This window comes from Salmo salar, chromosome 16 (assembly GCF_965601325.2).
Source record: "Salmo salar chromosome 16, fSalSal1, whole genome shotgun sequence".
Taxonomy (NCBI): Eukaryota; Metazoa; Chordata; class Actinopteri; order Salmoniformes; family Salmonidae; genus Salmo; species Salmo salar.
The window spans coordinates 21,580,741-21,607,918 of record NC_138306.1 but is presented as its reverse complement, the minus strand read 5'-3'; the positions used below and the strand labels follow the sequence as shown (position 1 = coordinate 21,607,918).

Here is a 27,178-nt window from a genome sequence, read left to right as displayed (position 1 = left end):
GACTACAAGATCCGATAGGAATTCAGGGAACTCAGTGAGGAACACTGCATATGGCCCAGGAGACCTGTAAACAGTAGCTATAAAAAGTGAGTGAGTAGGCTGCATAGATTTCATGACTAGAAGCTCAAAAGACGAAAACATCATTGTTATTTTTTTTGTAAATTGAAATTTGCTATCGTAAATGTTAGCAACACCTCCGCCTTTGCCGGATGCACGGGGGGTATGGTCACTAGTGTAACCAGGGGGTGAGGCCTCATTTAACACAGTAAATTCATCAGGCTTAAGCCATGTTTCAGTCAGGCCAATCACATCAAGATTATTATCAGTGATTAGTTCATTGACTATAACTGCCTTGGAAGTGAGGGATCTAACATTAAGTAACCCAATTTTGAGATGTGAGGTATCACAATCTCTTTCAATAATGGCAGGAATGGAGGAGGTCTTTATACTAGTGAGATTGCTAAAGCGAACACCGCCATTTTTAATTTTGCCCAACCTAGATCGAGGCACAGACACGGTCTCAATGGGGAAAGCTGAGCTGACTACGCTGACTGTGCTAGTGGCAGACTCCACTAAGCTGGCAGGCTGGCTAACAGCCTGCTGCCTGGCCTGCACCCTATTTCATTGTGGAGCTAGAGGAGTTAGAGCCCTGTCTATGTTCGTAGATAAGATGAGAGCACCCCTCCAGCTAGGATGGAGTCCGTCACTCCTCAACAGGCCAGGCTTGGTCCTGTTTGTGGATGAGTCCCAGAAAGAGGGCCAATTATCTACAAATTCTATCTTTTGGGAGGGGCAGAAAACAGTTTTCAACCAGCGATTGAGTTGTGAGACTCTGCTGTAGAGCTCATCACTCCCCCTAACTGGGAGTGGGCCAGAGACAATTAATCGATGCCGACACATCTTAAAACAATTGTAGACCTCCACAAGTCTGGTTCAACCTTGGGAGCAATTTCCAAACGCCTGAAGGTACCACGTTCATCTTTACAAACAATAGTACGCAAGTATAAACACCATGGGACCACGCAGCCGTCATACCTCTCAGGAAGGAGACACGTTCAGCAAAGGACCTTGTGAAGATGCTAGAGGAAACAATCCTCAATCCAATTGACAATCTGTGGAATGACTTTAAGATTGCTGTACACCAGCCGAACCCATCCAACTTGAAGGAGCTGGAGCAGTTTTGCCTTGAAGAATAGGTAGAAATCGCAGTGGCGAGATGTGCCAAGCTTATAGAGACATATCCCAAGAGACTTGCAGCTGTAAATGCTGCAAAATTTGGCTTAACACAGTATTGACTTGGGGGGGTGAATAGTTATGCACGCTCAAGTTTTCTGTTTTTCTGTCTTATTTCTTGTTTGTTTCACAATAGAAAATAGTTTGCATCTTCAAAGTGGTAGGCATGTTGTTTAAATCAAATGATACATGCAAACCTCCCAAAAATCTATTTTAATTACAGGTTGAAAGGCAACAAAATATGAAAAATGCCAAGGGTGGTGAATACTTTCGCAAACCAGTGTACACATTATACTTGTATTTTATTTGATTCACCAGTAGAGACTATGGTTATATAACTTACCGCCTCCTCAAAGTCAGAGAGGAGAGAAAATACGTGTCAGACATCAATCTTTTTAGTGGTTTCTTTCCTCTCCTCCTCTCCTTATTTCTCCCCTGATTCTGAATTAAAATAACGAAGTGACTCACTGTCCAGTGACTCAATAGGAAATGTAATTTACTCACACCCCCTGCTACCATTGGGGCAACAATCCATCTGATTTATATCCTCAAATCTAGTTCACAATATGGAATGCTTATGCTGCACTGGATCGAGTCATGTTATTCCCTGAAATAACAATATTGTGTTCTGTTGTAAATATTGTTTGATGTTACTATAATTCTGTATGTCTGAAAGAGGGATTACTTTCCCAAACAGGTTTATGGGAATGTTTGCTGTTTTCATTGGACAATACTTTACTAGACACCAACTATTTACAGCAGATGAACCTGGAGATTATATAATATTGCTAATATAACAGATTATTATTTATGAATCATTAGATTTGGTAACACTTTATATTAAGTTGCCACTATTACTATGTTACAACAACATAGTCGTTACAAAGGTTGTAGGCTAATTACATGGTAATAGGGTTGTTGTGAAATCAGTTATTACGCAATTGGAACCAGGAATGTGTAATTACACATTCACTTGCTGAAGGTTATTGAACATATTTACAGTTGAATTCGAAAGTTTACATACACTTAGGTTAGAGTCATTAAAACTCGTTTTTCAACCACTCCACACATTTCTTGTTAAAAAACTATAGTTTTGGCAAGTCGGTTAGGACATCTACTTTGTGCATGACACAAGTAATTTTTCCAACAATTGTTTACAGACAGATTATTTCACTTAAAATTCACTGTTTCACAATTCCAGTGGGTCAGAAGTTGACATACACTAAGTTGACTGTGCCTTTAAACAGCTTGGAAAATTCCAGAAAATGATGTTGTGGCTATAAAAGCTTCTGATAGGCTAATTGACATCATTTGAGTCAATTGGAGGTGTACCTGTGGATGTATTTCAAGGCCTACCTTCAAACTCACTGCCTCTTTGCTTGAGATCATGGGAAAATACAAAGAAATGAGCCAAGACCGCAGAAAAACAATTGTAGACCTCCACAAGTCTGGTTCATCCTTGGGAGCAATTTCCAAATGCCTGAAGGTACCACATTAATCTGTACAAACAATAGTATGCAAGTATAAACACCATGGGACCATGCAGCCATCATACCACTCAGGAAGGAGACGCGTTCTGTCTCCTAGAGATGAACGTACTTTGGTGCGAAAAGTGCAAATCAATCCCAGAACAACAGCAAAGGACCTTGTGAAGATGCTGGAGGAAGGTACAAAAGTAAAATGAGTCCTATATCGACATTACCTGAAAGGCTGCTCAGCAAGGAAAAAGCCACTGCTCCAAAACCGCCATAAAAAAAAGCAAGACTACGGTTTGCATCGTGTTGTGGGGGTGCTTTGCTGCAGGAGGAACTGGTGCACTTTTCAAAATAGATGGAATCATGAGGAAAGGAAAATTATGTGGATATATTGAAGCAACATTTCAAGACATCAGGCAGGAATTTAAAGCTTGGTCGCAAATGGGTCTTCCAAATGGATATTGACCCCACGCATACTTCCAAAGTTGTGGCAAAATGGCTTAAGGACAAGAAAGTCAAGCTATTGGAGTGGCCATCACAAAGCCCCAACCTCAATCCTATAGAAAAGTTGTGGGCAGAACTGAAAAAGCATGTGCGAGCAAGGAGGCCTACAAACCTGACACTGTTACACCAGCTCTGTCAGGAGGAATGGGACAATTGTGGGAGGCTTGTGCAAGGCTACACGAAACGTTTGACCCAAGTTAAACAATTTAAAGGCAATGCTACCAAATACTAATTGAGTGTATGTAAACTTCTGACCCACTGTGAATGTGATGAAAGAAATAAAAGCTGAAATAAATCATTATTGCTACTATTATTCTGACATTTCACATTCTTAAAATAAAGTGGTGATCCTAACTGACCTAAGACAGGGAAATTTTACTAGGATTAAATGTCAGGAATTGTGAAAACTGAGTTTAAATGTATTTGGAAAAGGTGTATGTAAAGTTCTGACTTCAACTGTATGTGAGAATGCTGTTTATTGACTTCAGCTCAGCGTTCCACACCATAGTGCCCACAAAGCTCATCACTAAACTAAGAACCCTGGGACTAAACACCTCCCTCTGCAACTGGATCCGGAACTTCCTGATGGGCCAACCCAAGGTGGTAAGGGTAGTCGCAACACATCTGCCACGCTGATCCTCAGTATTGTTTCCCCGCAGGGGCGCGTGCTTAGTCGTCCGTCCCCCCCCGTACTCCCTGTTCACACATGACTGTGTGGCCAAGCACGACTCCAAGACCATCATTAAGTTTGCTGACGACACAACAGTGTTTTGCCTGTTCACCGACAACGATGAGACAGCCTATAGGGAGGAGGTCAGAGACCTGGCAGTGTGGTGCCAGGACAACAACCTCCACCTCAATGTGAGCAAGACAAAAGAGCTGATCATGGACTACAGGAAAAGGAGGGCCGAACAGGCCCCCATTAACATCGATGGGGCTGTAGTGGAGCGGGTCGAGAGCTTCAGGTTCCTTGGTGTCCACATCACCAGCAAACTATCATGGTTCAAACTATCATGGTTCTCCCTCAGGAGACTGAAAAAATTTGGCATGGGTCCCCAGATCCTCAAAAGTTCTACAGCTCCACCATTGAGAGCATCCTGACCGGGTGCATCACCGCCTGGCATGGCAACTGCTCGGCATACGACCGTAAGGAGCTACAGAGGATAGTGCGTACGGTCCAGTACATCACTGGGGCCAAGCTTCCTGCCATCCAGGACCTATATACTAGGTGTGTCAGAGGAAGGCCCAAGGAATTGTCAAAGACTCCAGTCACCCAAGTCATAGACTGTATATAGCCTCATTATTGTTAATTTATAGACTGTATATAGCCCCGTTATTGTTATTTTATTGTGGTACTTTTTTGTGTTACTTATTTTTTACAGTAGTTTATTGAGTAAATATATTCTTAACTGTATTTATTGAACTGCATTGTTGGTTAAGGGCTTGTAAGTTAGAATTTCATGGTAACGTCTACACCTGTGACAAATACAATTTGATTTGATTTGATTCTTCCAGTGCACTAGTGTGGCTCCCTCAAAAATGCTGTAGGCTGCACCACTGAAGTCAAGTGTCATTGAAGTACACGCTTAGAAAAAAGGGTTCCAGGATGGTTCTTTGGCTGTCCCCATATGAGAACTCTTTTTGGTTCCAGGTCAAACCCTTTTGGGTTCCAGGTCGAACCCTTTTGGGTTCCATCTACTACCCTCTGTTGAAAAGGTTCTACATGGAACCAAAAAGGATCATACCTGGAACCAAATAGGTTCTACCTGGATTCCAAAAATGGTTCTTCAAAGGGTTCTACAGCATAGTACAGCGCACACATCCCCTAACAGCATGACATATGATACAGACAGATCATCATTCCCTGTTATCTTTGTGCCCCACATACGTCTGAGCATCACTACAAGATGTAATCAGAAATTTCCTGATATGGCGGCTTGATTGAAGGACTGGTGGGTGGCAAGTTTCCTGTTATTTATGTCCCCCCCAGTCTGAAATATAATTCACACCACAGCCTCAGACATGACTATGCCTGCCCCCACTCCTCCCCACCACTGGAGAGATACAGCACAGAAGTTGGAGGCAATATTGTGATTTTGTTTTATGTGACTAAGATTGAGAGTGCAGGGGGCGACACACTCAGAAACAGAAACAGATATAAAACACACTGCCAAGGTCATCACTTATTTATATTGTGGCACACAGTGGGTGTTAATAAGTGAGTGTGTTGGAGGGGTGTGTGTGTGTGTGTGTGTGTGTGTGTGTGTGTGTGTGTGTGTGTGTGTGTGTGTGTGTGTGTCTGTGTGTGTGTGTGTGTGTGTGTGTGTGTGTGTGTGTGTGTGTGTGTGTGTGTGTGTGTGTGTATCTATTGATTTCTGAAGCCTCTTTTTCAGACAGATTATGTACAGTTTATCCTTGTAATGTCTCCTTGCACAAGAAACACATTAACAGGCTACAGTGAATATGTCATCACTTAAAAACCAATGTACATGTGATATTTATATCTTGTAAACATATTATAATACATGATGGGCTTGCATTTACATTCCTCCCTTTTAACCCATCCTTCCTCTCTCTGTTCTTTTCTCGTTTCAGCCAGCTCCACACCGCCTCTTCCCAAAAAGTGGACGACCCAGCCAATGAATTATGAATGTTGAGCAAGATGACCTCTTCTCGGCAGCAGCAGACGATGAGAGGTCCTAGGTGGAACCGGGCCCTGTCCGACCCTTTGTTTGTGCTGCTCCTAGCCCTCCAGCTCCTGGCGGTGGCGGGCCTGGTGCGCGCTCAGACCTGCCCCTCTGTCTGCTCCTGCAGCAACCAGTTCAGCAAGGTGATCTGCACGCGGCGGGGGCTCCGTGAGGTCCCCGACGGCATCTCCACCAACACACGCTACCTGAACCTGCAGGAGAACCTCATCCAGGTGATCAAGGTGGACAGCTTCAAGCACCTGCGGCACCTGGAGATCCTGCAGCTGAGCAAGAACCACATTCGAAACATTGAGATTGGGGCCTTCAACGGCCTGGCCAGTCTCAACACCCTGGAGCTGTTTGACAACCGCCTCACCACAATCCCCAATGGGGCCTTCGAGTACCTCTCCAAGCTCAAGGAGCTGTGGCTAAGGAACAACCCCATCGAGAGTATTCCCTCGTATGCGTTCAACAGGGTGCCCTCGCTACGGAGGCTGGATTTAGGGGAACTCAAACGCCTCTCGTATATCTCAGAGGGGGCTTTCGAGGGCCTCGGCAACCTGCGCTACCTGAACCTGGGCATGTGCAATCTGAAGGAGATCCCCAACCTCATCCCACTGGTCAAGCTGGATGAGCTAGAGATGTCAGGGAACCAGCTGACGGTCATCAGACCTGGCTCCTTCAAAGGGTTGATCCACCTGCAGAAGCTGTGGATGATGCATGCCCAGATCAAAACCATTGAAAGGAACTCCTTTGACGACCTGCAGTCGCTGGTGGAGCTCAACCTGGCCCACAACAACCTCACCCTGCTGCCCCATGATCTCTTCACCCCCCTGCACCACCTGGAGAGAGTCCACCTCCATCACAACCCCTGGAACTGCAACTGTGACATCCTGTGGCTCAGCTGGTGGCTCAAAGAGATGGTTCCGGCCAACACCAGCTGCTGCGCCCGCTGCAGTTCCCCAGCCAGCCACAAGGGACGCTACATAGGTGAGCTGGACCAGAACTATTTCCACTGTTATGCACCTGTTATTGTGGAGCCACCAGCGGACCTGAACGTGACAGAGGGTATGGCTGCAGAGCTGAAGTGCAGGGCCAGTTCTCTGACCTCAGTCAGTTGGATTACGCCCAATGGCTCCATCATGACCCACGGTGCGTACAAGATCCGCATTTCTGTGCTCAACGACGGCACGCTGAACTTCACCAATGTCACCATGCAGGACACGGGAACCTACACCTGCATGGTAAGCAACTCAGCAGGCAATACCACAGCATCTGCCACTCTCAACGTGTCTTCCACAGAGAACGTCCTCAGCTACTTTACCACAGTGACAGTGGAGACCATCGAGCCAGTGCACGACGAGGGGCGCTCCACCGTGTGGCAGAAGGTGGGCCCCACCCCCTCCGCCGGATCCTGGGAGACTGTGTCGTCCACCTCCACCACCACCACAACGGCCCGGACGCCCCTCTCCACCCAGGCCACAGAGAAGACCTTTACTATCCCTGTCACGGACCTGAACGACAGCTCCATGACCGGCCTGGATGAGGTGATGAAGACCACCAAGATCATCATCGGCTGCTTCGTGGCCATCACCCTCATGGCCGCCGTTATGCTAATCATCTTCTACAAGATGAGGAAGCAGCACCACCAGCAGAACCACCATGCGCCACAGCGCACCATCGAGATCATCAACGTAGACGAGGACTGTGTGACAAGCGGGCCGGCCATGGAGGGCCACCTGACTCTGCCCCCGCTGGAGCATGAGCACCTGAATCACTACAACACCTATAAGTCTGCGTACAACCACGTCTCCACTATCAACTCCATACACAGCTCGGCGCACGAACCTTTGTTAATCCGGGCCAGTTCGAAAGACAATGTACAAGAGACCCAGATCTAACATTTTTTTCATAATGAGATGAACTGATGAAATTACAAAAGGGACATTATTGGATATTAGTTATGAGGACTATGAATGTGAAGTGGAGGACTTGACTGACTGTGTGTCCAGCGAATCGGTGGTTGATGATGTTTATTCAATGACATTGGAAACTAGGGTATGTCTTATGTTTCAAAAAATGTCTTTACAAAAAAGAAGTTATTTATTTAAGAAAAAATCTATTGTGGCTAAATCAAGAAAAAACTGTATTCTGCAATTATTTTTCAGAACTTATTTCATCAGATGTTTAGTATTCTTCATTTGAGGGAGGATGGTTTACTAATATGCTTACAAACTCTATGTGAATCTCAAGCTAACCATCGATCCTCTAGACAAGATAGCTCATGTTCTGGTTTCCCCCAATCTGTAAGTGATGGCAAGTTGGCAACCTCTTTTTACCCCACATACTTAGATCATTTCTAGATCACATCAGAGATTTCCTCCTGCCACAAATTAATTGATTCAATATTTTGTGACAATCTGTTAATTTAGATGGATTAAAAGCTTGGTCGTTATCTGAGGGTGAATGCTGGGACTGTCAGGGATGAAATCTGATAACACAATATTTCATTAAATCTGTCACTCAAACGTATTAGATACAGATGTACCCTTGGCTCTGCCATCAATAGATTAGGGACGTTAAACGAGGGAAGTGTGTTCCAAACTATAGCATGGCAAACTGTAAGCAACAAGTGATTCATAGTTGTCTCACTGTGTTTATTACGCCAGAAAATCACGTTTCATACAGTGTTTGTCTCATTTACACGTTGTGTATTCATACTGTTTGTGATTCCTTCTCTATTCCACTAGCTCTGATCCATCATAACTTTGTGAGTCAAGGAGATCACATTGGCAAATAGTCAGGCATATGAGAGCTCCCCGAATGTCATACTGCCTTTTCCCATCCCACACCAGCTGTTATGTTGGTTTACCATATCGTCACAGATATGGATGCTGTTCCAGATCATCTTATTTGCAGTCTCATTGCAAATCTCTGAAAATTGCTGTATGATATTAATGTGGTTCTTGACACAAATGCTTTTCCAGGTGTTAAGAGATATACTGATTTGTGTGACTTGATTTTAAAAAAAGAGCCCTGGAACACCACCAAGGATACTGATGACTGTCCTGTATTACAGTGAGGGAAAAAATTATTTGATCCCCTGCTGATTTTTTACGTTTGCCCACTGACAAAGACATGATCGGTCTATAATTTTAATGGTAGGTTTATTTGAACAGTGAGAGACAGAATAACAACAAAATAATCCAGAAAAACACATGTCAAAAATGTTATAAATTGATTTGCATTTTAATGAGGGAAATAAGTATTTGACCCCCACTCAAACAGAAAGATTTCTGGCTCCCAGGTGTCTTTTATACAGGTAACGAGCTGAGATTAGGAGCACACTCTTAAAGGGAGACACCTGTCCACAGAAGCAATCAATCAATCAGATTCCAAACTCTCCACCATGGCCAAGACCAAAGAGCTCTCCAAGAATGTCAGGGACAAGATTGTAGACCTACACAAGGCTGGAATGGGCTACAAGACCATCGCCAAACAGCTTGGTGAAAAGGTGACAACAGTTGGTGCGATTATTCGCAAATGGAAGAAACACAAAAGAACTGTCAATCTCCCTCGGCCTGGGGCTCCATGCAAGATCTCACCTCGTGGAGTTGCATTGATCATGAGAACAGTGAGGAATCAGCCCAGAATTACATGGGAGGATCTTGTCAATGATCTCAAGGCAGCTGGGACAATAGTCCCCAAGAAAACAATTGGTAACACACTACGCCGTGAAGGACTGAAATCCTGCAGCGCCCTTAAGGTCCCCCTGCTCAAGAAAGCACATATACATGCCCGTCTGAAGTTTGCCAATGAACATCTGAATGATTCAGAGGACAACTGGGTGAAAGTGTTGTGGTCAGATGAGACCAAAATGGAGCTCTTTGGCATCAACTCAACTCACCGTGTTTGGAGGAGGAGGAATGATGCCCATGACCCCAGGAACACCATCCCCACCGTCAAACATGGAGGTGGAAACATAATGCTTTGGGAGTGTTTTTCTGCTAAGGGGACAGGACAACTTCATCGCATCAAAGGGACGATGGACGGGGCCATGTACCATCAAATCTTGGGTGAGAACCTCCTTCCCTCAGCCAAGGCATTGAAAAGGGCTTGCGGATGGGTATTCCAGCATGAAAATGACCCAAAACACACGGCCAAGGCAACAAAGGAGTGGCTCAAGAAGAAGCACATTAAGGTCCTGGAGTGGCCTAGCCAGTCTCCAGACCTTAATCCCATAGAAAATCTGTGGAGGGAGCTGAAGGTTCGAGTTGCCAAACGTCAGCCTCGAAACCTTAATGACTTGGAGAAGATCTGCAAAGAGGAGTGGGACAAAATCCCTCCTGAGATGTGTGCAAACCTGGTGGCCAACTACAAGAAACGTCTGACCTATGTGATTGCCAACAAGGGTTTTGCTACCAAGTGCTAAGTCATGTTTTGCAGAGGGGTCAAATACTTATTTCCCTCATTTAAATGCAGATAATAAAAAATTTAAAAATCATTTATTTTTCTGGATTTTTGTTGTTGTTATTCTGTCTCTCACTGTTCAAATTAACCTACCATTAAAATTATAGACTGATCATTTCTTTGTCAGTGGGCAAACGTACAAAATCAGCAGGGGATCAAATACTTTTTTCCCTCACTGTAACTTTCTATGACCCGTGACTTCAACCAGGGCAGCAAGGAGCAGACTGGTGAGTGGGAACGGGGGCTAAGGACACCGAACACACCTAGCACATTGCCTATCGTCTATTGTCTGTTCAAACATTGAGCACATAGGCACGACAGGCCCAGATTCACACCGTGCCCCTGCCATGCGCAGGACGAGGCCTAGAGGACAGAGTGCCAGGGTTTATGCAGAGAGAGAGAGGGTTTAGGGATGAGGTGTGTGGCTCCGAGCAGATGTTCAGGTCACACCTGCATCCTTCTGCCTCGACCATGGCACCATTTCTATTTTAATCGACATACCCTCAGGGCTTTGGGTGGACAGTGCTTCACAGGCACCCGCTCCCTGGAAAACGTTCAAAATGCCCCACAGTAAAAAATGGTTCCATAAATAAAGAGGCCAAGCAAATACCCTTCACATCCGAGGCTTAGCCACATACCCCAGGAGTCTTTTTATAGATTGTGCATCAATCTAAGTTACTAAACAACAAAAATCCCATCAAAATCCATCAGTTTAAGCTAGAGTTATCCGTTTTTTGTGAGAAAGTGGATACCCCAACAAATGTCACGGGACTTATCTGAAGGTAACCGGTTTAGAAAGCGAATGGAAGTATTAAGGAGTTTTGTGCCTACCCAAAAAAAGGGGATCAATATGTGTAAAAAAAATATATATACAGTACATATATTTCCTGAGTTAAAAAAAATGATCGACTACATTTAGGACATACACTTAAAAAACTTGTTTCTTATGATTTATTTTTTGCCATTTACGAATGTGTTATTCAATGCGTTTCTATAGGCTTTAGTGGTAAAGGCCCAAATCAATATTTTATCAAATCGTTTTTTTTATATATTTTTTTGCTACCTAAAGTGGTCCTAAAATTCGAAATCAAATAGCTAAATTCTCCCTAGTATGACCATTTTAAAACAATTCCATTTGTCAGCTTAGCACCCCCCTGCTTTTCTTTTTGGTCTCCACTCCCTCCATAATGTCAAACATCTAAGAAAGGTTATGCAACAGTCCTTTTTCCTTTTCGGGTCCATTTTGTTTCTGAGAAATAAATGATTGTGTTCTATTTGAAATTCTCCAGAAGAATGAGGGTACACAGAGGAAGCACTATTAATGATTTGATGTCAAATACAGGAGTGGGCTGATTCAGTCACCATGGAAACCATGACCTTAAGCAGAAAGGCATGCGCTAACAGAGCTCCCATTGGCTAGCTAGATGCTTTAACATTATTCAGAGTCAATTGGAAATGGTATGTCCGTGGATAATGTTAATTGAAATGCACCTCAACTATGAAACAATATGGTTACAGTAATGTAGTAGCATTTCATCCCCTTGCACTTGACCAGTGTTTAGTATTAAACAGCAGGCTATGGAGGTTGTCACAGATTATAATGATATGTAGCGTCACCCGTGTTACTTTCCACTTAAACCCAGACAGTAAAGGATGCAGAATCGGAGAATAGACAAATGCTGCAATCAGTTTTAAAAGTCACTTCTACTGTATACTTGGACAGAAAGACTAAATCCTCAAAGATGAGTGAATAACTTAATTTAATGTCATGTGGCACGTTATGACCTAATTATAATTCAGGTAACTCCATTTTACATGAGCTTCTTCAACACAGTTTTAGTCAACATTAAACAAACATGTTCATCAGTGTGGCATCCCTGCCAATACAATAACTAAAGATGTTTACATGGAGTTTAGCACAGACGTAAACCATCTCTGTTGTGTGAGTCATTGATTATGTGTTTGGGGTGATCATGTTGGGATCTGGATCTCAAATTTTTAAGTAAGAGAGTTTGTCCATCATCCCTTCTCTTTCCTTTGGTTGGTAAATCATTTGGAGACTTTTATGGTGCATTTATTGCAATTTAGTAAATCTATCTCATTCTTTATGTATTGTATATCAATGTTTTGGTTGGGTAGGAGGGACAAGATGCTTTTAGTTCCACATTATTTTCTCTGAGAGGGAATACTGTTCTAGTGGTAGATTTCTATAAAAACACATTTTTTTTAATAAAAAATCAAAATAAAAACGTTTTAAATTTTAATTTTACATGTGCCAACAACCTGTTTATTAAAGTGAAAAATAGAAACATGCTGTAAAATAATAAGACATTGATTTTCATGTTAGCATACTTTCATGACCTTAAAAAATATATGAAGATCGATTATAAACCAGGAGTTTGTAGTTCATACACAAATAAGTTACAAATAAACTATTGTTCTTTTTTGTATGGTCTGGTTCTTATTTACAACCTTTTTTTCCATCATTTTTTTCAATGCTAGTATTTTTGTTTTTTAACATTAGTTATTTTTCTCGATAGTAGTACTGTTGTTTTTTTTATTGTTTTTTTTTCATAGTAGTGACAAAACACAACACATACCACCCAGAAGTGTTTTCTGTGCAAAGAAGGTCATCCGTTGATGTTGCACTATAAGGAACTGAATCTGACATATGAGTACAGAGTGATAATTGCCTTTCCTTCTACTATTCATTGCATATAGGATCAGTCTCAGCCTATAATTAAGGAGATTGTCAGCAGGTTACCACAATGACTAATGTTCTTGTAAATGGTTGATCTACAGTGGGAATGATTATCAAATTACCACAAGCTTTTGTCTTTGCTAAGTGTCATTTTAAAGACCTGGAAAGTGTGAATGATGATGGTTGAATCATTGTACAATCTGCTGAGGAACAGGAAAATGTAACAAGGTAAAAAGGATACAATGTGCTAAGATGCCTCTCAAAATAAAAGGCTTGTGGTGTTACTTTAATAATTAACTCTGATTTAGCAACCATAATAGTGAAAACATTGTTACCATCCCCCTAAAACCCCACACCATCAGCAATTAGTGAGCACATGTCCTTACACTACTCTCATGGGAGGAGAGAAGGTCTGGATTTCCAACTGCTCTTGACTTTTTCACACCAAGGTTTATGAGATTAGGATTAAATTAATCACAAAATCTGATTGTAATTCCAGATAATCTAGGCGAGTCTAATGTTAGCACATGTTCCATAACTGGAGATTCAGATGCTTCGGGGGAGGAGAAGAAGCATTAGCAATGAAAGTCAATGCATTTCAAAATGTTCTGCAATTTGGATGGATTTTTGTGTGTGTGATTGTTTCTGTAATAACAGGGTGTACTACAGTGGCGGCTCCTCAAAGGAAGAAGGAGAGGACCATCCTCCTCAGTGAATTTCATTTAAAAAAAATACTGAAACATAAAAAAGTTATCATTTTTAGATACAACTACACTAAATATATTCACTTGTCTCCAAATAATTGAATAAATCACATTCTTTTGCAATGAAGGTCTGCAATAGCCTCAACAGCACTCTGTAGGAGGCTCATGGTTCTCACCTCCTTCCATAGACTTACACAGTAATTATGACAACTTCCGGAGGACTTCCTCCATACTAAGAGCTCTTGCAACATGAAGTGACATGTTGTCCACCCATTCAAAGGATCAGAGAATGAATGTAGTACTGAAAGCATACGCTACAGCTAGCTAGCACTGCAATGCATAACACTTGGTGATTAGTTGACTCAAAGAGAGAGAAACACAATAGTTGAACAGTTCTGAACAAATACATTTCTTCCAAAATTAAGGAGAAGCAAGAGAGAGAGAGAGCTACATTTTGTAGTATATTTTTGTTCACTTTCACTAACTTAGCAGGCATCGAATGCAGCTAGCTTGTTTCGCCTAATCAAACACCCAGCTCAAACAAAGAGGGATGCTATGTTAGCTAGTTGGCTATGGCTATACAACACTGGAGCTCTTCCAAGTCAAGGTAAGCTGTTGGTTTAATTCATTTATTGCCACCGGGGCCCACTGGTGTAACTGCTAAACTGCTTACTGACTGTACACTGAACTGCATGATTGGAGCGGGTTTACTAATGTGTTAGTTCTGGTAGCTACGTTGACTATGACGTGACAACGATGTAGGCTGTGTGTAATGGGTAGCGGTCATGATATGAAGGTTTGGCTCTGAATGTTTTTTTGCCTGGTCACACACAGTTGATGTGTTGCACACTGAAGTCCACAAGCGAAGGGAAAAGGTGAGTGGAGGAGAAAGCGTAGTAGATTTGAGAAGGAATTACAGGGCATTCAGAAAGTATTCAGACCCCTTAACCTTTTACATATTTTGTTACGGTACAGCTTATTCTAAAATGGATTACATAGTTTTTTCCCCTCATCAATCTACACACAATACCCTATGACAAAGAAAAACATTAATTTTTTTTTATTTGAAAATGTTTAAAACATTTTTGTTGTTGTTGAAATATCACATTTACATAAGTATGCAGATCCTTTACTTAGAACTTTGTTGAAGCACCTTTGGCAGTGATTACAGCCCAGAGTCTTCTTGGGAATGACGCTACAATCTTGGTACACCTGTATTTGGGGAGTTTCTCCCATTTTCTCTGCATATCCTCTCAAGCTCTGTCAGGTCGGATGTGGAGCGTCTCTGTACAGATATTTTCAGGTCAGTTCGGGCTCTGGCTGGGTAAACAAGGACATTCATAGACTTGTCCCAAAGCCACACCTGCATTGTCTTGGATGTGTGCTTAGGGTCGTTGTCCTGTTGGAAGGTGAACCTTTGCCTCAGTCTGTGGTCCTGAGCACTCTGGAGCAGGTTTTCATCAAGGATCTTTCTGTACTTTGCTCCGTTCATCTTTTCCTTGATCCTGACTAGTCTCCCAGTCCCTGCCACAACCATACTTCACCGTAGGGATGGTGCCAGGTTTCCTCCAGATGTGACGCTTGGCATTCAGGCCAAAGAGTTCAATCTTGGTTTCATCAGACCAAAGAATCTTGTTTCTCATGGTCTGAGAGTCTTTAGGTGCCCTTTGGCAAACTCCAAGCGGGCTGTCATGCGCCTTTTACTGAGGAGTGGCTTCCGTCTGGCCACTCTACAATAAAGTCCTGATTGGTGGAGTGCTGCAGAGTTGGTTGTCCTTCTGGAAGGATCTTCCATCTCCAAAGATGACCTCTAGAGCTCTATCAGAGTGACCATCGGGTTCTTGATCACCTCCCTGACCAAGGCCCTTCTCCCTCGATTGCTCATTTTGGCTGGGCGGCCAGCTCTAGGAAGTCTTGGTGGTTCCAAACTTCTTCAATTTAAGAATGATGGAGGCCACTGTGTTCTTGGGGACCTTCAATGCTGCAGACATCTTTTGAGACCCTTCCCCAGATCAGTGCCTCGACACAATCCTGTCTCGGAGCTCTACGGACAATTTCTTCAACCTCATGGCTTGGTTTTTGCTCTGAAATGCACTGTCAACTGAGACCTTATATAGACAGGTGTGTGCCTTTCCAAATCATGTACAATCAGTTGAATTTACCACAGGTGGACTCCAGTCAAGTTGTAGAAACATCTCAAGGAAGATAAATGTAAACAGGATGCAACTGAGCTCAATTTCATGTCTCACAGCAAACATCCTGAATACTTATGTAAATAAGGTATTTCATTTTTCTACATTTGCAAACATTTCTAAAAACCTGTTTTTGCTTTGTCTTTATGGGGTATTGTGTGTAGATTGAGGATGTTTTAGTTATTTAATCCATTTTAGAATAAAGCTGTAATGTGACAAAATGTGGAAGAAAGGAAGGGGTCTGAATACTTTCCAAATGCCTTATATATACTGAACAAATATATAAACTCAACATGCAACAATTTCATTGATTTACTGAGTTACAGTTCATATGATGAAATCAGTCAATTTAAATATCCATTAGGTCCTAAACTATGTATTTCATATGACTGGAAATACAGATATGCATCTGTTGGTCAGATACCTTAAAAACAAATGGGCCTCACAATGTGCCTCAGGATCTCGTCATTGTATTTTTGTGCATTCAAATTTCCATCGCTAAAATGCAACTGTGTTAGTTGTGCATAGCTTATGCCTGCCCATACCATAACCCCACCATGGGGCACTCTGTTCATAATGTTGACATCAGCAAACCGCTCGCCCACACGAAGCCATACACGTGGTGCCTACCAGCCTGTAACCAGATTTTGTAATCTAACACCTAGACTACATTCTGTAGCATTGTTGAATGCGAGACCAGTTCATCAGTAAGCACTGCGTGAGCTGCTGTCTGAGCCTGCAAGGAGAGCTTACAGCTGCCTTACAACACAGCAGGCTAATGGGCTGTTAGAAATGTTTAAATGTAACCAACCATTTTATTCTCATGTTTGAGCTCTCAAAACAGCATGACACTACTGTAAGTCGTCAGATATTAATACGTTTGCTTTGCTATTGATGAGAGTGGGGATATGATGACATAAAAAAGCAGCTTAAAGTAACAGTACAGTCTTTAAGTACAATCTGCAGTATGAACTACTGTTTACAAACATCTGCATATGTATGTACAGTACCTGTGGATGTATTTCTGTGATTGCTCAGCATGTCTCCTAAAGCTCTGTTTCCATCTTCTTGTTATCCTCTCTCCTCCAGTGTGGGTATACAGTAACAGTGCTGATCCATGGTGGAGCTGAGTTCACTACTGCCCAAGCATATCCAGGTAATTACTGAGCTGAAGGACTGCTTAGTGAGCCTTGCACTTAAAAAACCAACATGCATCTGAGACCATGCTGGGCAGAAGTCAGCTGCAAAAAGCAAGGTACTCTCTATTGTATTGTGTTCCCATAATCCCATTAATTCTCTTTAAATTGACAAAAACCACATGAAAACCAATTTACTGTTCCTAACATTGATCAAAGCAGTCACCAGAATTCAACAATTCATCAACAACTCAGAGGACTTGCACAGTGTAATGTAAAGAATAACTCATATAGTTAGAACCCATTTCTGCTTCTAATTAGGAGAACCAATATTTAACTGGAATTCTGTGTTGAATACGCTGCAACGTTGGGTGGGCGGTGGGTTGAAGGTGGACAGAGAATCAGAAGGAGAATCACCAGAAGAAGCAGTCTCTTTCCCAGGGGACTGACAGACAGCCATCATCCGCTTGCTGTGCAATTGGACAGTGATCTTTCACAAGCTGGAGTCAGCCTGACAAACAAACACATACACCACATACAGTACATGTATAGTACTTCGAGAGTTACAGTATGCCAAATTGAGGGCATTGAAAGGATTCATGATGGATAGGGTCCTGAGTTTCAAAACAACATCTCCTGATGAGGAAAACTCTGGGCCCTAGTAGTCTAGTATAATGATGGATACAAATAAATTGTGATGAGAATAAATTGACATTTCACCCTTGAAACAAAGTATTAAACATTTTCATTGTTTGGGAATGTCCTAAATTCGAGCTGTGTCTATTTCCCACTGCATTTAATATTAGTAAGGTTTGTAAATAGTAGAACTCATGCAGCACATGATATATGGTAATTTCACAGGCCACCATAATCACGTTTTTCAACTGGTTGTTCACTACAGTACTGTTTCCGTTGAATTCAACAATGCACTCCTTTCTGTTGTACTGAACGCAACCCTGGTTTTGCAACTTAGAAAATTATCAATGCTAAATGTTAATGAATATGAATTCAAGTAATGAGAACAAACTCATGGGAGAACGACTGTCCCCTCTCATTGAAGCCACGGAAGTGGCTTCCTGTTCAGAAAACAGGATCCCCATTATAGTAAATGTGAAAATGGCAATTTTTGGCGTCAATCTTCATGTAAAAAAACAAGCAATTAGAAGGCACTCATGGTAAAAATATTTGCTTCTAATACACCAGATGTATGTCCTTGAACCAGTTATCCTGTTAGGGATAGGGGGCAGTATTTGCACGGCCGGATAAAAAACGTACCCGATTTAATCTGGTTACTACTCCTGCCCAGTAACTAGAATATGCATATAATTGTTTGATTTGGATAGAAAACACCCTAAAGTTTCTAAAACTGTTTGAATGGTGTCTGTGAGTATAACAGAACTCATATGGCAGTCAAAACCCTGAGACAAATCCTGACAGGAAACTGAAATCTGATGTGTGGATATCACTTCAAACATTTGCCATTGAAACACACAGGGGCTTGTGAATCATTTAGCACTTCCTATGGCTTCCACTAGATGTCCCCAGTCTTTACAAAGTGGTTTGAGTCTTTGATGGTAGTAACTGACCCAAAGAGAGGCTGTTGATATTGGTCACATGGGATGGGCCATTACCATTGTGACGTCGGCGCCCATGGCTAGTCTCCCTTTTCGAAACATTTTGAAAAACAATGCAACCGTCCCAACGGAATATTATTGAAGCCCTGGTTGAAAAAGCCCCTAAAGATTTATGTTATACAACGTTTGACATGTTTGAACGAACTTAAATATATATTTTTTGCTCATTCCTGACTACAACTCAGACGCACACGGTACATTTTCACTAGCCTTCGGAGCGCACTAACACTATTGGGACATAAATTATTAACTTTTTTGAACAAAACTACATTTGTTATGGACCTGGGATTCCTAGAAGTGCCTTCTGATAAAGATAATCAAAGGTAAGGGATTATTTACAATAGTATTTTTGATGGTTGATCGTTCCAAGATGGCTCCAACATTTATAGCCTAGACTTTTTTTCTGGGCATACCACGTCGTTTATTGCAAAGCGTGATTTCCCAGTAAAGTTATTTTTAAATCTGGCAAAGCGATGGCATTCAAGACATGTTAATCTATACGTCTTTGAATGACAATATTACATTTTAACAATGTTTTCGAATAGTAATTTTGTAAATTGTAGCGCTAATTCACCGGAAGCATTTGAGGGAAAATATTTTCTGAACGTCATGCGCCGATGTAAAATGCTGTTTCTATATATAAATATGAACTTTATCGAACAAAAAAATGCATGCGTTGTGTAACATGATGTCCTAGGAGTGTCATCTGATGAAGGTTGTCAAAGGTTAGTGCTGCATTTAGCTGTGTTTTGGGTATTTGTGATGCATGCTAGTTGCTTTGAAAATGGCTGTGTGATTATTTCTGGCTGGGTACTCTGCTGACATAATCTAATGTTTTGCTTTTGCTGTAAAGCCTTTTTGAAATCTGACAACGTGGTTTGATTCAGGAGAGGTGTATCTATAAAACGGTGTAAAATAGTCATATGTTTGAGAAATTGAAGTTATAGCATTTATGAGGTTTTGCATTTAGCGCGACGCGATTCCACTGGCTGTTGATTAGGGTGGGACGCAAGCGTCCCACTGGCCCAGACAGGTTATACAGAAGAAGTTATAAGTGATTCCAAGATGGCATAGCAGTCGGACGTGTGTTTTGTCTTGTCCAGTCCTGTCCCGTCCCGTCCTGTCCCGTGTAAATATCGTTTTTCCTTGCTTTGTTTTCTTATATATTTCATATATATTTTAATATCACTTTCCATCTACGGACTGAATACACTCTCCTGCAACCCGCTTCACCCAATGTGGTACGGATCTGCTATTTTTATACTTAAGAACCGGAACCCCCATCAAAAGCTGGCTAGCTAGTAGTCAGTTAGCCATTGCTAGGCCCATCTGCTAAGCCCATCTCCCGGCTAGCTGAAGAGGTCCATCAGCCACTCCTCTGGCTACAATACCTACTTCGCCAATTGGCCTGGACCCCCGCCGGCCCATCACGACTGGAATACTGACTTAATCCGCCAGAGGGGGTTTTTCAACTGGCTCCTCTGTCGCGACGTCCCCTGAATGCCCACCCACTAGCCTGCTAGCCGCGGCCTTCTAGCTGTCTAGAGCAAATCGGACTGTTAGCTTAAGAGGCCCATTGGACAAATTCTTTGGCCACTATACCTATTTTGCCAATTGGCCTGGTTTACCACACAGAGCCCTGCTGATCCGTCCTCTGAACCGGAACCCACTACAGAAGCAAGTCAGCTAACTGGCTACTAGCTTGTAGTCAACTAGCCATTGCTAGCGGTCTTCAGCTACCTCCATATCTCCGGATTCCTATTGCAAGCTCTGAACATTTTTTCACCTGGATCATCGCAGCTAGCTAGCTGCTATTCGAGTGGCCACTCCTGGCTAACATCTCTGTCCCAAAGAAAGAACCAATTAGCCTGGAGCTAGCCTTGCTATGCCCATCTGCTAGGCCCATCTCCCGGCTAGCTGAAGAGGTCCATCAGCCACTCCTTGGGCTACAATACCTATTTTGCCAATCGGCCTGGACCCCCACCGACCCATCACAACTGGACTACCGACATAATTCGCCCGAGGGGGTTTCTCAACTGGCTCCTACGTCGCGACGTCCCCTGAATGCCCATCCACTAGCCCGCTAGCCATGGCTGTCTAGAGCATATCAGACTGTTAGCTTAACCTCTTGGGGCTAAGTGGGACGCTAGCGTGCCACCCGTGGTGCACTCCATCAACAGCAGGTGCATTTCAAGAGCGGCAAATTTGAATCCAAATAAATGTCAAAATTCAAATTTTTCAAAAATACAACTATTTTACACCATTTGAAAGATAAACATCTCCTTAATCTAACCACGTTTTACGATTTCAAAAAGGTTTTACGGCGAAAGCATAAATTTAGAGTATGTTAGGACAGTACATTTACAAGAGTTGTGTGTAATGTTTTGTCAAGTCAAAGACAGGGTCACCAAAACCATAAAACCAGCTAAAATGATGCACTAACCTTTTACAATCTCCATCAGATGACACTCCTAGGACATTATGTTAGACAATGCATGCATTTTTAGTTCTATCAAGTTCATATTTATATCCAAAAACAGCGTTTTACTATGGCATTGATGTTGAGGAAATCGTTTCCCTCCAATAACCGGCAGTCAAGTCAGCGTCACAAATTAAATAATTAAAATTAGAAAACATTGGTAAAATATTATATTGTCATTTAACCTGTTGGGTCTAGGGGGCAGCATTTGCACGTCTGGATAAAAAAAATGTACCCGAATTAAATAATTAAAATTAGAAAACATTGGTAAAATATTATATTGTCATTTAAAGAATTATAGATTTACATCTCTTGAACGCAATCAACTTGCCAGATTTAAAAATAACCTTACTGGGAAATCACACTTTGCAATAATCTGAGCACTGCGCCCAGAAAAATACGGGTTGCGATACAGACTAGACGTCATGTTGGGGAGATCTAAAATCGAAAATACTATGTAAATAATCCATTACCTTTGATTCTCTTCATCAGATGTCACTTCCAGGTATCACAGGTCCATAACGAATGTAGTTTTGTTCAAAAAAGCTCATCATTTATGTCCAAAAATCTCCGTCTCGTTAGCACATGATGTAAGCCAGCCGGACTTCTCGTCATGAACGAGGGGAAAAAATATATTTCCGTTCGTTCAAACATGTCAAACGTTGTATAGCATAAATCATTAGGGCCTTTTTTAACCAGAACATGAATAATATTCAAGGTGGACGAATGCATACTCTTTTATAACGTATTGGAACGAGGGTACCCAACATGAACTCGCGCGCCAGGTGTCTAATGGGACATCATCGTTCCATGGCTCTTGTTCGGTCAGATCTCCCTCCAGAAGACTCAAAACACTTTGTAAAGGCTGGTGACATCTAGTGGAAGCAATAGGAAGTGCCAAAATATTCCTAAGCCCCTGTGTTTTTCAATGGGATAGGTTTAAAGTCAATACAACACATCAGGTATCCACTTCCTGTCAGAAAATGTCTCAGGGTTTTGCCTGCCAAATGAGTTCTGTTATACTCACAGACACCATTCAAACAGTTTTAGAAACTTTAGAGTGTTTTCTATCCATATATAATAAGTATATGCATATTCTAGTTACTGGGTAGGATTAGTAACCAGATTAAATCGGGTACATTTTTTTTATCCAGACGTGCAAATGCTGCCCCCTAGACCCAACAGGTTAAGAGGCCCATCGGACAAATTCTTTGGCCACTATACAGTGAGGGAAAAAAGTATTTTATCCCCTGCTGATTTTGTACGTTTGCCCACTGACAAAGAAATGATTAGTCTATAATTTTAATGGTAGGTTTATTTGAACAGTGAGAGACAGAATAACAACAACAAAAAATCCAGGAAGACGCATGTCAAAAATGTTATGAATTGATTTGCATTTTAATGAGGGAAATAAGTATTTGACCCCTCTGCAAAACATGACTTAGTACTTGGTGGCAAAACCTTTGTTGGCAATCACAGAGGTCAGACATTTCTTGTAGTTAGCCACCAGGTTTGCACACATCTGAGGAGGGATTTTGTCCCACTCCTCTTTGCAGATCTTCTCCAAGTCATTAAGGTTTTGAGGCTGACGTTTGGCAACTCGAACCTTCAGCTCCCTCCACAGATTTTCTATGGGATTAAGGTCTGGAGACTGGCTAGGCCACTCCAGGACTTTAATGTGCTTCTTCTTGAGCCACTCCTTTGTTGCCTTGGCCGTGTGTTTTGGGTCATTGTCATGCTGGAATACCCATCCACGACCCATTTTCAATGCCCTGGCCCAGTCCATCGTCCCTTTGATGCAGTGAAGTTGTCCTGTCCCCTTAGCAGAAAAACACCCCCAAAGCATAATGTTTCCACCTCCATGTTTGACGGTGGGGATGATGTTCTTGGGGTCATAGGCAGCATTCCTCCTCCTCCAGACATGGCGAGTTGAGTTGATGCCAAAGAGCTCCATTTTGGTCTCATCTGACCACAACACTTTCACCCAGTTGTCTTCTGAATCATTCAGATGTTCATTGGCAATCTTCAGACGGGCATGTATATGTGCTTTCTTGAGCAGGGGGACCTTGCGAGCGCTGCAGGATTTCAGTCCTTCACGGCGTAGTGTGTTACCAATTGTTTTCTTGGTGACTATGGTCCCAGCTGCCTTGAGATCATTGACAAGATCCTCCCGTGTAGTTCTGGGCTGATTCCTCACCGTTCATATGATCATTGCAACTCCACGAGGTGAGATCTTGCATGGAGCCCCAGGCCGAGGGAGATTGACAGTTATTTTGTGTATCTTCCATTTGCGAATTATCGCACCAACTGTTGTCGCCTTCTCACCAAGCTGCTTGGTGATGGTCTTGTATCCCATTAGAGCCTTGTGTAGGTCTACAATCTTGTCCCGGACATCCTTGGAGAGCTCTTTGGTCTTGGCCATGGTGGAGAGTTTGGAATCTGATTCATTGATTGCTTCTGTGGACAGGTGTCTTTTATTCATGTAACAAACTGAGATTAGGAGCACTCCCTTTAAGAGTGTGCTCCTAATCTCAGCTCTTTACTTGTATAAAAGACACCTGGGAGCCAGAAATGTTTTTCTGATTGAGAGGGGGTCAAATACTTATTTTCCTTATTAAAATGCAAATCAATTTATTACATTTTTGACATGCGTCTCTCACTGTTCAAATAAACCTACCATTAAAATTATAGACTGATAATTTCTTTGTCAGTGGGCAAACTTACAAAATCAGCAGGGGATCAAATACTTTTTTCCCTCAATGTACCTATTTTGCCAATTGGCCTGGTTTACCACGTGGATCCGTCTGCCGGATCAGCAGGTGGGGCCACATCAGACTTTCTTCCGTTGCGATGTCCCTGTAAAGCCCTTCTGCTAGCTTGCTATCCCCGGCCCGCTAGCTGCCCGAAGCCACTCACTGGACTCCTATGATCACTCGGCTACGCATGCCTCTCTCTAACGTCAATATGCCTTGTCCATTGCTGTTTTGGTTAGTAATTATTGCCTTATTTCACTGTAGATCCTCTAACCCTGTTCAATATGCCTTAGGCAACACTTTAGTTCCACCTCCCACACATGCGGTGACATCACCTGGTATAAATTATATTTCTAGAGACAATTTCTCTTTCATCGTCACTCTATGCACAGGTTTACCCTCACTGTATTTACATCCTACCATACCTTTGTCTGTACATTATGCCTTAAATCTATTCTACCGTGCCCAGAAATATGCTCATTTTACTCTCTGTTCTGAACGTACTAGACGACCAGTTCATTTAGCCTTTAGCCGTACCCTTATCCTACTCCTCCTCTGTTCCTCAGGTGATGTGGAGGTTAATCCAGGCCCTGCAGTGCCTAGCTCCACTCCCATTCCCCAGGCGCTCTCATTTGTTGACTTCTGTAACCGTAAAAGCCATGGATTCATGCATGTTAATATTAGAAGCCTCCTCCATAAGTTTGTTTTGTTCCCTGCCCTAGCACACTCTGCCATCCTGGATGTCCTAGCCGTGTCTGAATCCTGGCTTAGGACGACCACCAAAAACCCTGAAATTTCCATCGCTAACTATAACATTTTCCAACAAGATAGAACTGCCAAATGGGACATGCTTAACACCCCGGCCATCCTACGATCTAAGCTTGATGCTCTCAATCTCACACAAATTATCAATGAACCTACCAGGTACAACCCAAAATCCGGAAACACGGGCACCCTCATAGATATCATCCTAACCAACCTGCCCTCCAAATACACCTCTGCTGTCTTCAACCAGGATCTCAGCAATCACTGCCTCATTGCCTGCATCTGTAATGGGTCTGCGGTCAAGCGCCCACCCCTCATCACTGTCTAAAGCTCCCTAAAACACTTCAGTGAGCAGGCCTTTCTAATCGACCTGGCCCGGGTATCCTGGAAGGATATTGACCTCATTCCGTCAGTAGAGGATGCCTGGATATTCTTTAAAAGTGCTTTCCTCACCATCTTCACCTCTCTAGGGGAGGTGGGACGAAATCGTCCCACACTATATAACAGCCAGTGACAAATCAGAGCGCCAAATTTAAAACCACAAAATTTCATAATTCAAAGTTCTCAAACATAGGACTATTTTACAGCATTTTATAGATACACTTCTCCTGAATCAAACCTCGTTGTCCGATTTCCAAAAGGCTTTACAGCGAAAGAAAAACATTAGATTATGTTAGGAGAGTACATAGACACAAAAATCACACAGCCATTTCCAAGCAACTAGCATGCATCACAAATACCCAAAACACAGCTAAATGCAGCACTAACCTTTGATGATCTTCATCAGATGACACTCCTAGGACATTATGCTATACAATACATGCATGTTTTGTTCAATCAAGTTCATATTTATATCAAAAAACAGCTTTTTACATTAGCATGGGATGTTCAGAACTAGCATACCCACCGAAAACTTCCGGTGAATTTACTAAATTACTCACGATAAACGTTGACAAAATACATAAATTATTTTAAGAATTATAGATACAGAACTCCATGATGCAATCGCTATGTCTGATTTTAAAATAGCTTTTCGGTGAAAGCACATTTTGCAATATTCTGAGTACATAGCTCAGCCATTCGGCTAGCTAATTTGACACCCACCATGTTTGGGACAACCTAAACTCAGAATTACTATTAGAAAAATTGGATTACCTTTGCTGTTCTTCGTCAGAATGCACTCCCGGGACTTCTACTTCAACAACAAAAGTTGTTTTGGTTCCAAATAATCCATAGTTATTTTCAAATAGCTCTGTTTTGTTCGTGCGTTCAAGTCATTATCCGAAGGGTGACACGCGAGTGCATTTCGTATCAAAAAAATTCAACCTATTCCATTACCGTACTTAGAAGCATGTCAAACGCTGTTTAAAATCAATTTTTATGCTATTTTTCTCGTAAAATAGCGATAATATTCCAACCGGGCAACGTTGTATTCATTCAAAGGCTGAAAGAAAAAAATGGAGTAGTCTCCTGAACGCGCATCTCAGTCTCACTGTCCCCAGGCTGACCACTAACAAATTCGGCTGCTGTTCTTTGCCCAGAGACAGCAGACACCCCATTCCACTTTCTGGCAGCTTTAGAGAGCCAATGGAAGCCTTAGAAAATGTCAAGTTACAGCACAGATGCTGTATTTTCGATAGAGATGCAACAGAAGGACAACAAATTGTCAGACAGGGCGCTTCCTGTATGGAATCTTCTCAGGTTTTGGCCTGCCATATGAGTTCTGTTATACTCACAGACACCATTCAAACAGTTTTAGAAACTTTAGAGTGTTTTCTATCCAAATCTACTAATTATATGCATATTCTAGTTTCTGGGCAGGAGTAGTAACCAGATTAAATCGGGTATGTTTTTTATCCGTCCGTGAAAATACTGCCCCCTATCCCAAAGAAGTTAAATAAGCATGCCCCATTAAAAAAAATTAACCAGGAACAGATATATCCCTTGGTTCACTCCAGACTTGACTGCCCTTGACCAGCACAAAAACATCCTGTGGTGTACTGCATTAGCATCAAATAGCCCCCGCAATATACAACTTTTCAGGGAAGTTAGGAAACAATATACACAGGCAGTTAGGAAAGCAAAGGCTAGCTAATATCAAACAGAAATTTGCATCCTGTAGCACTAATTCCAAAATGTTCTGGGACACTGTAAAGTCCATGGAGAATAAGAGCACCTCCTCCCAGCTGCCCACTGCACTGAGGCTAGGAAACACTGTCACCACCGATAAATCCACGATAATTGAGAATTTCAATAAGCATTTTCTACAGCTGGCCATGCTTTCCACCTGGCAACCCTTAACCCGTACAACAGCCCTGCACCTCTCACTGCAACTTGCCCAAGCCTCCCCTATTTTTCCTTCACCCAAATCCAGATAGCTGATGTTCTGAAAGAGCTGCAAAATCTGGACCCCTACAAATCAGCAGGGCTAGACAATCTGGCCCC

General features: G+C 42.3%; 1 protein-coding gene across 1 annotated transcript in view; it reads left to right on the top strand.

Moving 5' to 3' along the window:
* LOC106573348 (leucine-rich repeat-containing protein 4C) overlaps nt 1-12,633 on the top strand; it is a 188,847-nt gene extending 176,214 nt beyond the window's left edge. The window contains exon 3 of the mRNA XM_014148319.3: nt 5,808-12,633. Within this exon, the coding sequence (XP_014003794.1) occupies nt 5,863-7,800 (1,938 nt within the window). The 5' untranslated portion in view covers nt 5,808-5,862 and the 3' untranslated portion in view covers nt 7,801-12,633. The remainder of the gene's footprint in view (nt 1-5,807) is intronic.
* Nucleotides 12,634-27,178: the final 14,545 nt, after the last annotated feature.